This window comes from Hyla sarda, assembly GCF_029499605.1.
Source record: "Hyla sarda isolate aHylSar1 chromosome 1 unlocalized genomic scaffold, aHylSar1.hap1 SUPER_1_unloc_10, whole genome shotgun sequence".
NCBI classification, from domain to species: domain Eukaryota; kingdom Metazoa; phylum Chordata; class Amphibia; order Anura; family Hylidae; genus Hyla; species Hyla sarda.
The window spans coordinates 535,966-548,916 of record NW_026607571.1 but is presented as its reverse complement, the minus strand read 5'-3'; the positions used below and the strand labels follow the sequence as shown (position 1 = coordinate 548,916).

The 12,951-nt window shown below is 38.1% G+C and overlaps 1 protein-coding gene across 2 annotated transcripts in view; it reads right to left on the bottom strand.

Moving 5' to 3' along the window:
- Positions 1-387: 387 nt before the first annotated feature.
- The window catches only part of LOC130297933 (zinc finger protein 345-like), a 197,408-nt gene continuing 184,844 nt past the window's right edge, over positions 388-12,951 (bottom strand). For both annotated transcript variants that reach the window (XM_056550780.1, XM_056550781.1), the window contains one exon: positions 388-2,067. In XM_056550780.1, coding sequence (XP_056406755.1) covers positions 521-2,067 — 1,547 coding nt within the window. In that variant the 3' untranslated portion in view covers positions 388-520. The remainder of the gene's footprint in view (positions 2,068-12,951) is intronic.

The window sequence follows — 12,951 nt, the reverse complement described above, 5'->3', positions numbered from 1 at the left end:
CCATGACAGCACCTTCTGTATGGAGCACAGGCAGCTCAGTCTGAGGGAAAAACAATGATAAATATGACCAGAATCCTGTGTGTGACCCGAGCCTAAGGGTTATTGGTGACAACACAGAAGTGTCCTGATCCTGATAGGACAGAAGTGACACATGAGATACAATCAGTAATATTTCTAATGGAAATGAGGCCGAGGTAATACATAGTAATCACCAATCATTATCATCCATAGAAATCATCCAATCATACTGTAGTGTAGAGCTACAAGTCACTACTAAATGATACACAATAGCATTACATATTACTTCTCATTACCGTTATTTACCTACAAAGGTCACATGACCCCAGGTGCTGATGACCAAGAGATGAGGTTGGCTTTAGCTTCTGCTTAGGTTTCATTATGAAGTTTATTCGAGGGTTAATTCTCACAACAGAACTTAGAAACATCACATTTTACTGTCACCTGAGATCTCAGATTTCCATTCCCCATATTATATTTTTATCATTTATTATTTCATCTATCAGTCTCCAGTGTGACTTCTCTCATGTACAGAAAGTTGTGATTTAGTTTTAAAACATTTTCCACATTCTGAACATGAATATGGCTTCTCTCCAGTGTGAATTCTCTCATGTGTAACAAGCTCTGTGCTACTTTTAAAAAATTTCCCACATTCAGAACATGAATATGGCCTCTCTCCTGTGTGAATTCTCTCATGTATAACAAGGTTTGATTTGCTTAAATAACATTTCCCACATTCTGAACATGAATATGGCTTCACTCCAGTGTGAATTCTCTTATGCACAAAAAGCTCTGACTTACTTTTAAAACATTTCCCACATTCTGAACATGAATATGGCTTCTCTCCTGTGTGAATTCTCTCATGTATACCAAGAACTGACTTACTCCTAAAACATTTCCCACATTCTAAACATGAAAATGGATTCTTTCCTTTGTGAAATATCTCATGTTTAACAAGAGCTGACTTACTCATAAAACATTTCCCACATTCTGAACATGAATATGGCTTCTCTCCAGTGTGAATTCTCTCATGTATATCAAGAGTTGACTTACTTATACAACATTTACCACATTCTGAACAGGAAAATAGCTTCTCTCCTGTGTGAAATCTCTCATGTTTAATAAGACTTCCTTTAGTTTTATAATCTTTCCCACATTCAGAACATGAATATGGCTTCTCTATGGTGTGGATTTTCTCATGTTTAATAAGCTCTGTCTTACTTTTAAAACATTTCCCACATTCAGAACATGAATATGGCTTCTCTCCTGTGTGAATTCTTTTATGTACAACAAGCTCTGTCTTACTTTTAAAACATTTCCCACATTCTGAACATAAATATGGCTTCTCTCCTGTGTGAATTCTCTCATGTATAACAAGAGGTGACTTACTCACAAAACATTTCCCACATTCTGAACATGAATATGGCTTCTCTCCTGTGTAAATTCTTTCATGTATAACAAGCTCTGACTTACTCATAAAACATTTCCCACATTCTGAACATGAATATGGCTTCTCTCCTCTGTGACTTTTCTCGTGTCTAGAAAGTTGCGATTTTTGCATAAAACATTTCCCACATTGTGAACATGAATTCACTCCTTTGTGAGTTCTCTCATGTTCTGAAAGACATGATTTTCGTTTAAAACATTTCCCACATTCTGAACATGAATATGGCTTCTCCCCTGTATGGATTCTCTCATGTAAAATAAAAGCTGATTGCCTTTTATAGCATTTCCCACATTCAGAACACACATACAGCTTTCTTGTGTGACTTTTTTGGTGTTTAAGAAGAGATGATCTTTTTGAAAATTCTCTTCCACATTCCTCACAATATAAACCTTTCCCATGATCCTGCTCTGTCCTTGTGGTAACAATGTGTGGTTGGTCAGGTGAAGGTTCCTCATGATCAGGTAGATTATTACAGGATAGATCTGGATGGACATTAGGGGTAAGGAGGTCTTCTCCTGAGGAGCGCTCCATCATATCTTCATCTTCTCCTTTATCATTCAGGGATAACATGAAGTTTCCCTCAGAATTCTTACTGGGATTTTCTGTTGGGATAAAAATGGATTATGGGAAATGTATAAAATATTATTAGGTTGGAAACACACATGAAGTTTTGCTGCAGTTTTTGATGGTCACCTGACCCCAGAAGAGAACACAGAGGAGAGGAGATGATCCCCCCTTTATAGTTTCCTTCTTTCGGGGTCACTCCGGGCACTGACTCTAGGGAATGTTCACCAGAGATTTTTCTGCTTATAACAGTATTTACAAATATGTGCGCCCCCCCCCCATGATCATACAGTTGGGCTCATAAGTTTACATACCCTTGCAGAATTTATGATTTCTTAACCATTGTTCAGAGAATATGAATGATAACACTAAAACGTTTCTTTCACTCACGGTCAGTGGTCGGCTGAAGCCATTTATTGTCAAACAACTGTGTTTACTCTTTTTAAATCATAATCACTACACAAACTACCCAAATGACCAAAAGTTTACATACCCCAGTTCTTAAAGGGGTACGCCGCCCCTAGAGATCTTATCCCCTATCCAAAGAATAGGGGATAAGATGTCGGATTACAGGGATCCCGCTGCTGGGAACCACCGCAATATAGCATACAGCACCCACCTGTAACTGGATCCGGAAGCGCTGGAGGCTCTGGCTCCCGACCACAGGGACGGAAGATCGTGACGTCACGACTCCGCCCCTGTGTGACGTCACACCCCGCCCCCTCAATGCAAGTCTATGGGAGGGGGCGTGACGGCTGTCACGCCCCCTCCCATAGACTTGCATTGAGGGGGCGGGGCTTGACATCACACGGGGTGGAGTCGTGACGTCACGAGATAACCACTCCAGAACCATCACTTTATTTTGCTGTAGCCAATGACAAGTGGACTTGGCCTTGTGTTTTGGATCATTGTCATGGTGGAATCTACGTACGTCCGATACTTCGCTTCCTGGATGACGAGTGCAAATTGTCCGCCAGTATTTGTTGATACATTACTGCATTCATATTGCCATCAATTCTGACCAAATTTCCTGTGCCTTTTTTAGCTTATACATCTCCAAAACATTGGTGATCCCTCAACATACAATAGTTTCGACATACAATGGTCTTTTCTGGACCATTGTAACTTGAAACCAGACTCAACATACAATGCTATGGAATCTGCGAAACGTGTCAATGGTTGGAAGAACCGACCAAACAGAATGGATATTTCACTGGTAAAACCCCTGTATTGCTGAAATGCATGCACTGACCGGTGTCTGGTAGCGCCCCCTACAGTACAGGGAGGTATTACATGTTCTGTACTACTCTTTACCTGTATTACTGAAGTGTATGCACTGACTGGTGTCTGGTAGCGCCCCCTACAGTACAGGGAGGTATTACATGTTCTGTACTACTCTACCTGTATTACTGAAGTGTATGCACTGACTGGGGTCTGGTAGCGCCCCTACAGTACAGGGAGGTATTACATGTTCTGTACTCTATACCTGTATTACTGAAGTGTATGCACTGACTGGTGTCTGGTAGTGCCCCCTACAGTACAGGGAGGTATTGCATGTTCTGTACTCTATACCTGTATTACTGAAGTGTATGCACTGACTGGTGTCTGGTAGCGCCCCCTACAGTACAGGGAGGTATTAAATGTTCTGTACTCTTTACCTGTATTACTGAAGTGAATGCAGTGACTGGTGTCTGGTAGCGCCCCCTACAGTACAGGGAGGTATTACATGTTCTGTACTCTTTACCTGTATTACTGAAGTATATGCACTGACTGGTGTCTGGTAGCGCCCCCTACAGTACAGGGAGGTATTACATGTTCTGTACTCTTTACCTGTATTACTGAAGTGAATGCAGTGACTGGTGTCTGGTAGCACCCCCTACAGTACAGGGAGGTATTACATGTTCTGTACTCTTTACCTGTATTACTGAAGTGTATGCACTGACTGGTGTCTGGTAGCGCCCCCTACAGTACAGGGAGGTATTACATGTTCTGTACTCTTTACCTGTATTACTGAAGTGTATGCACTGACTGGTGTCTGGTAGTGCCCCCTACAGTACAGGGAGGTATTACATGTTCTGTACTCTTTACCTGTATTACTGAATAACCTATCAAGAAGCACTAAGACAATAATATAAATGCAAAAGTGTATAAACTTTATTAAGGTGTTACAAAAAGACACAAAAAATCTTAAAACCTTTTAAAATAGGAACAGGTACAGGTGGACAAACAGGCATCTCAACTCGGCGTATAGGACAAGAAAACAGTGAGGGACAACCACAGTAAACCTGTCCTGGCAGGTATGAATAGTAGGCCAAAATGCTGTATAAATATACTAGCTGAAAGGTAAATAGCACTAACACACCTGGATATGGACAGAACAATAGAGGGTACCACTACAACACTATTCTAGGGTCACGCACAGACAAAAAAGATATGTACTCACATACTAGACACGGTGCTGCATCACCAAGCCAATATCAGTGGAGAGCAAGCCAGGGACAAGGTGCATCAGGCTGACTATCAGCCAAAGCAGAACACCCATATGCTGAAATCCCAAAGCACTGGTGGGTAAAATGCAGCACAGGGTCAGTGTGAACTGGGAGAACCCTTACCGATGGAGACCGCCACCCCAACGTCGTTTCGCTTTACGTTTCCTCAGGGAATGCATGGTATAGCAGACAAACATTATATTTATATGCTCCATGGACCAATAGACATTAAACAAACAAATGGTTTAGTACCTGCGGGTGCGGTCCACGAGTTTCATTGGGCCGCCGCCATGTTGGATCTCACCGCGCATGTCCCTGCGTGCAGATGACGTGGTGCGTCCACCACGTCATCACGCCTGGGAGATCCGCAGTGAGTCGACGACCTGCGCCCGCGCAAAATATCGCGCGAGCGCAAAGTGAAACCTCGCGCATGCGCCGCTCACTTCTAGTTTACTGCGGCCATATTGGAGATGGGCACAATAGTGGGCATCTTGTGCAATTTTAGTAAAAGCCTACATAGGCGTGAAGTACGCTAAATGCCTATATTGCACATGGGTATTGGGGATGAAAAAAATATATATAAGATAGATCTGACAAAAATGAAAATAAGACCAGCTGAATATAATATAACCCTAAAATAAGTGTAAGAGTACAGTTATAATTATAACACTGAGAAGTATGAAAGTGCATCATGAAGGGAGTGCATCATGAAGGGAGTGCTGAAGAAATAGTGCTCAAAAAGTGAAAAAATTATTTAAAAAAGTGCCCAAGTGTGAACCTGCGTGTCATGCAGTGACTAGATACAAAATTAAATATCAAAAATTAGATAATAATAATAATACATAAGTGAAAAGAGTCACTTGATAATGAACGTGCAAACCAATTATTATGTGATGTTAGGAACGATTACTATTCAAAAATAAAATAATAATATTAGGTGTATGAATAAAAATAATCAACCACAAATACATGGGCTATAAAATATTCCCCTCTATATGTAAAATGGTGCATACAGCCATCCTATTTGATAATATTACTAAAAACATCCCCCCGATAGACATACAATATTTTATAGCCCATGTATTTTTTGTCTGTGCGTGACCCTAGAATAGTGTTGTAGTGGTACCCTCTATTGTTCTGTCCATATCCAGGTGTGTTAGTGCTATTTACCTTTCAGCTAGTATATTTATACAGCATTTTGGCCTACTATTCATACCTGCCAGGACAGGTTTACTGTGGTTGTCCCTCACTGTTTTCTTGTCCTATACGCCGAGTTGAGATGCCTGTTTGTCCACCTGTACCTGTTCCTATTTTAAAAGGTTTTAAGATTTTTTGTGTCTTTTTGTAACACCTTAATAAAGTTTATACACTTTTGCATTTATATTATTGTCTTAGTGCTTCTTGATAGGTTATCTAGTATTTTGGTATTCGCACCTAGACATTTGTATATGATTATACAATACAGTGCCCCTGTATTTTTGGCTGTATTACTGAAGTGTATGCACTGACTGGTGTCTGGTAGCGCCCCCTACAGTACAGGGAGGTATTACATGTTCTATACTCCTTACCTGTATTACTGATGTGTATGCACTGACTGGTGTCTGGTAGCGCCCCTACAGTACAGGGAGGTATTATATATTCTGTACTCTTTACCTGTATTACTGAAGTGTATGCACTGACTGGTATCTGGTAGCGCCCCCTACAGTACAGGGAGGTATTACATGTTCTGTACTCTTTACCTGTATTACTGAAGTGCATGCACTGACTGGTATCTGGTAGCGCCCCCTACAGTACAGGGAGGTATTACATGTTCTGTACTCTTTACCTGTATTACTGAAGTGTATGCACTGACTGGTGTCTGGTAGCGCCCCCTACAGTACAGGGAGGTATTACATGTTCTGTACTCTACCTGTATTACTGAAGTGTATGCAATGACTGGTGTCTGGTAGTGCCTCCTACAGTACAGGGAGGTATTACAAGTTCTATACTCTTTACCTGTATTACTGAAGGGTATGCACTGACTGGTGTCTGGTAGCGCCCCCTACAGTACAGGGAGGTATTACATGTTCTATACTCTTTACCTGTATTACTGAAGTGTATGCACTGACTGGTGTCTGGTAGCGCCCCCTACAGTACAGGGAGGTATTATATATTCTGTAGTCTTTACCTGTATTACTGAAGTGTATACACTGACTGGTGTCTGGTAGCGCCCCCTGCAGTACAGGGAGGTATTACATGTTCTGTACTCTTTACCTGTATTACTGAAGTGTATGCACTGACTGGTGTCTGGTAGCGCCCCCTACAGTACAGGGAGGTATTACATGTTCTGTACTCTTTACCTGTGCCAGGGTTAGCTGCTACTTTGGATATCAGGTAAGGGCGACTCCATTTTCCTTTTTTTTTAAGGACATTGCATATTCTGTACAGGACCCTGAAGAAGCTTCTGTCCTCTACATAGACCAGTGTTTCCCAACCAGGGTGCCTCCAGCTGTTGCAGTACTACAACAGCTGGAGGCACCCTGGTTGGGAAACACTGAAAAAGACAGTGATTCACAGCTCCCAGCAGATCTTTCTTACTTTTATATGTAAGGATTTGCTTTATCTGTATTAGTTATCTACTTATTTTTCTTTAATCCTCACTTTTTCCTATTTTTGGATGACATTTTGGTGGCTTCAGAACCAATCACCAGGTTTCCATAGAGTTCTGGTCTCAACATACAATGTTTCAACATACAATGGTCGTCCTGGAACCAATTAATATTGTAACTTGAGGGACCACTGTACCTTTTTACCTCAGGCAGCTCTGGTCGTCCCCCACTCCCCCATCCCCGCAGCTCCCTTGGGTCAGGTCAGAAGCATAGAGGATAATTTCCCTGGCTGTGCCGGGTGATTTAGAGCAGCGTCTCACACGCACGTCCGCTCACATGCTCCACCCCCCTCTGTCTCTGTTCCGCCAGTATTTGTTGATACAGCACAGAGACAAGCCTCAAACCTTCTGTCACAAAGTCCTTTGGAGTGATGCGACTAAAATTTAACTGTTTGGACAAAACCATAAACGCTCCATTTGGAGAGAAGTCAACAAGGCCTATGATGAACACACTGTAAAACATGGTGGTGGATCACCGATGTTTTGGGCATGCCTGATGAAGCAGTTCTACTGTGAAACGCGTTGCATCATGGGTGAATAAACCTTAGTTCCCCACCCTTGTGTGTCCTGCGCCTTGAATCCCATCGACGCGTTGGAGGTCCTTTCTTTTGTATAAATTCTGCAAGGGTATGTAAACTTATGAGCACAACTGTAGGAAAAATAGACTGGAGGGGACCCTATTGACTCCTTTTCTGGGCATGCTCTGTGACCTATGCAGAGGTCATTGTATCGGGGAGGAGGCGGTAACATTGGCCCCGAATTCTTATCACTAGTCCAACTTCTATATCCAGAACTGAGAACTAGAGTTAGATGTAATTTAGATTTACAACCTATAGGATACCTTCTGGCAACCCAAAAAGGACCCTAAGTTTCCCATTCCCCATATGGTGGCTCCATTTAAGGTCCAGGCATGCAGGAAGGGATGGGAGCCAAACATGGTCTCACTGAGCAGAAACATCACCTGATCAGATGGATCCAGATCTCTGTGGCCCCGTGCTGATGTGGGGGGGGGGGTATAATTGGGCACAATCAGCATAAATGGATGAGCCCTTCCTGTCAGGTGTGAACAGTCATGTAGTGTAGGAGGTGTAATGGTTGGAGGAAGGGAGACCTCTAAATTACATATGAAAAAACATATGAAAAATGAAAGAGCAATATATGGAGGATAATCAATAATTTACAACCTAAAAGTTACCTTTTAGCAACCCAAAAAAGATCCTAAATTTCCTATATACCCTAAACATTTCTGTTGTAAGCGCTCGTGGGCATGTGACGGTCCTCAGCTGCTGCACAAACCATCCTGCGCTGTTAGAAGAATCAAGGCGCCTCTGACCTATCCTAATCTCCGCTTCATCCACTAGAGGGGGCACATCCTATGCTATCTCTTAGGATAAAGGGGCTTATATGGCCGCCCTAGGAGAACCCTCAGGATCGCCTGTACATTACTGCTTATAGATTGTTACCACCTAATAGACTACACGACGGGAGGAATATATGTCACATGACAAATCTCCTCCCTGTATATATGGAGATTCAGGTAAGTATTAAAGTAATTGTTTTTTTTTTGGGGGGGGGGGGGGATATATTATGTTTTGTTATTTGGGGACAGCACTGTCACCTTTTTTTTATGATTTTGTATTTGCACTTAACATAAACCACATTGAAATGCACTTCACTTATGAAATTCACGAATGCACTCTTCATTTTTGGGATTTGGAGATCTCTTTGGAACCAGACGTCGGTGTCCGACAAGAATATACAGAAAACCTCCTTTAATAGATTGGAGGAGCGATCATCCCGTTCCCCTAAACAGGGGAAATCCTGCTGGACAATATCTGAGGCCAAAAGGAATTGTTCTAGTGCTGAGGCTTTTCAGGAGGAATGTAATCTCTTATATGGGAGATTCATCTGGAGGGGTCACCCTAAGAAGGTTCTCCATAGAGACCGCACCAGAGCTGCTCCAAGATGCCCATTACTAAACAATAATCACAAACCCATCCCCCGCTCAAGGTTAGTCCTTTAGTCCTGTGTATCGGTGATCATGTCAAAGTATTGGCCTATAGTCATGTAAAGGAGGTACTTACCCCTTATCCTTTCCTGACTTACCGACCAGGTAGGAATGTTAAAGAACATATGGTGAAGAGTAATTTTCTGGCCAGCGTAGGAGGTTCCCGGCTGGGGTCTCCGCCCACAGGGTCTTTTCGAAAGTAAAAGGATTTACTAATCCAATTGACGGATATAAGTAACCATTAGGAAAACTGGGGTAGTATATAAATCGCCCAGTGCGGGCGCCCAAAGATTTATGTGGGTAAGACAATCCAGCAGCTGCGCCGACGCATTTCAAAGAATTTGAGCCCGATCTGCACTGGATCCACCTCTTACTAGACACTTTACTGAAGATTTTAATAAACCCAGATTAGGCCCAAGACGCGGGAACTTAGATAATAGATGACTCTGCGCAGAGGACGTGTGGATTTACAGACTAAGATCACTCAGTCCGGAGGGACTACATGGAGGCTTCACCTTCACTGCATTTATTTATACATTGAATATCATAACAAATCCTGTACAAATCAATCTGTACCATTATAAAACAAAATATGAAATAAAACACACAGCCGGCAATATAGTAGGGGGGAGGGGCAGACTTGGCCTTTTATATTGGAATTATGTGTATGATCTGTAAAGATTATCTATTCTAATCTCATCATCTATTCTAATCTCATCATCTATTCTAATCTCATCATCATCTATTCTAATATAATCATCTATTCTAATATCATCTATTCTAATATCATCTATTCTAATCTCATCATCTATTCTAATCTCATCATCTATTCTAATCTCATCATCTATTCTAATATCATCATCTATTCTAATATCATCATCTATTCTAATATCATCATCTATTCTAATCTCATCATCTATTCTAATATCATCATCTATTCTAATATAATCATCTATTCTAATATAATCATCTATTCTAATATCATCATCTATTCTAATATCATCTATTCTAATATCATCTATTCTAATATCATCATCTATTCTAATATCATCATCTATTCTAATATCATCATCTATTCTAATATCATCATCTATTCTAATATAATCATCTATTCTAATATCATCTATTCTAATATCATCATCTATTCTAATATCATCATCTATTCTAATATCATCTATTCTAATATCATCATCTATTCTAATATCATCATCTATTCTAATATCATCATCTATTCTAATATCATCATCTATTCTAATATCATCATCTATTCTAATATCATCATCTATTCTAATATAATCATCTATTCTAATATCATCTATTCTAATATCATCATCTATTCTAATATCATCATCTATTCTAATATCATCATCTATTCTAATATCATCATCTATTCTAATATCATCATCTATTCTAATATCATCATCTATTCTAATATCATCATCTATTCTAACATCATCATCTATTCTAACATCATCTATTCTAATATCATCATCTATTCTAATATCATCATCTATTCTAATATCATCATCTATTCTAATATCATCATCTATTCTAATATCATCATCTATTCTAATATCATCTATTCTAATATAATCATCTATTCTAATATCATCATCTATTCTAATATTATCTATTCTAATATCATCATCTATTCTAATATCATCTATTCTAATATCATCATCTATTCTAATATCATCATCTATTCTAATATCATCTATTCTAATATCATCATCTATTCTAATATCATCTATTCTAATATCATCATCTATTCTAATATCATCATCTATTCTAATATCATCATCTATTCTAATATCATCTATTCTAATATCATCATCTATTCTAATATCATCATCTATTCTAATATCTATTCTAATATCATCATCTATTCTAATATCATCTATTCTAATATCATCATCTATTCTAATATCATCATCTATTCTAATATCATCATCTATTCTAATATCATCATCTATTCTAATATCATCATCTATTCTAATATCATCATCTATTCTAATATCATCATCTATTCTAATATCATCATCTATTCTAATATCATCATCTATTCTAATATCATCATCTATTCTAATATCGTCATCTATTCTAATATCGTCATCTATTCTAATATCGTCATCTATTCTAATATCGTCATCTATTCTAATATCGTCATCTATTCTAATATCGTCATCTATTCTAATATCGTCATCTATTCTAATATCACCATCTATTCTAATATCACCATCTATTCTAATATCACCATCTATTCTAATATCATCATCTATTCTAATATCATCATCTATTCTAATATCATCATCTATTCTAATATCATCATCTATTCTAATATCATCATCTATTCTAATATCATCATCTATTCTAATATCATCTATTCTAATATCGTCATCTATTCTAATATCACCATCTATTCTAATATCACCATCTATTCTAATATCATCATCTATTCTAATATCATCATCTATTCTAATATCATCATCTATTCTAATATCATCATCTATTCTAATATCATCATCTATTCTAATATCATCATCTATTCTAATATCATCATCTATTCTAATATCATCATCTATTCTAATATCATCATCTAATCTAATATCATCATCTATTCTAATATCATCATCTATTCTAATATCATCATCTAATCTAATATCATCATCTATTCTAATATCATCATCTATTCTAATATCATCATCTATTCTAATATCATCATCTATTCTAATATCATCTATTCTAATATCGTCATCTATTCTAATATCACCATCTATTCTAATATCATCTATTCTAATATCATCATCTATTCTAATATCATCATCTATTCTAATATCTATTCTAATATCATCATCTATTCTAATATCATCTATTCTATTATCATCATCTATTCTAATATCATCATCTATTCTAATATCATCATCTAATCTAATATCATCATCTATTCTAATATCATCTATTCTAATATCGTCATCTATTCTAATATCACCATCTATTCTAATATCACCATCTATTCTAATATCATCATCTATTCTAATATCATCATCTATTCTAATATCATCATCTATTCTAATATCATCATCTATTCTAATATCATCTATTCTAATATCATCATCTATTCTAATACCATCTATTCTAATATCATCATCTATTCTAATATCATCATCTATTCTAATATCATCATCTATTCTAATATTATCATCTATTCTAATATCATCTATTCTAATATCATCTATTCTAATATCATCTATTCTAATATCATCTATTCTAATATCATCTATTCTAATATCATCTATTCTAATATCATCTATTCTAATATCATCATCTATTCTAATATCATCTATTTTTTTTTTTTTTTTTAAAGAATAGTTTTTGTTACATTTTTCTAATTACAACAAAACCAGGAGAGCCTGGTACAAACATAACATTTCAAACAATAAAAACACAATGTCATCTAGCCATATAATCCATCAGAAAAGATTGGTGAAGTCCATGACCTATGGATATGGTAGCAAGCTGTATCAACATGACTGGTCAGGCTATGGGTCCCTGGGACCCAACATGGAAAAGGCAAGATCATTAACCCGTTGTATGCAAGGTTACCGGAGGGGTGGAACAACAAACGTAAATGAAGAAGGAGTGTTGCCGGAGGAGTGAGCGGCCTTGATGCCAAGGGAGTAGACCAATTCATGGCAAGCGGGCGTATCGGGAAGAAAGCCATGGGGACCATTTAGATTGAAAGCTGTGATAGGTTGAATTCCCGAGTGAGATAATTTTT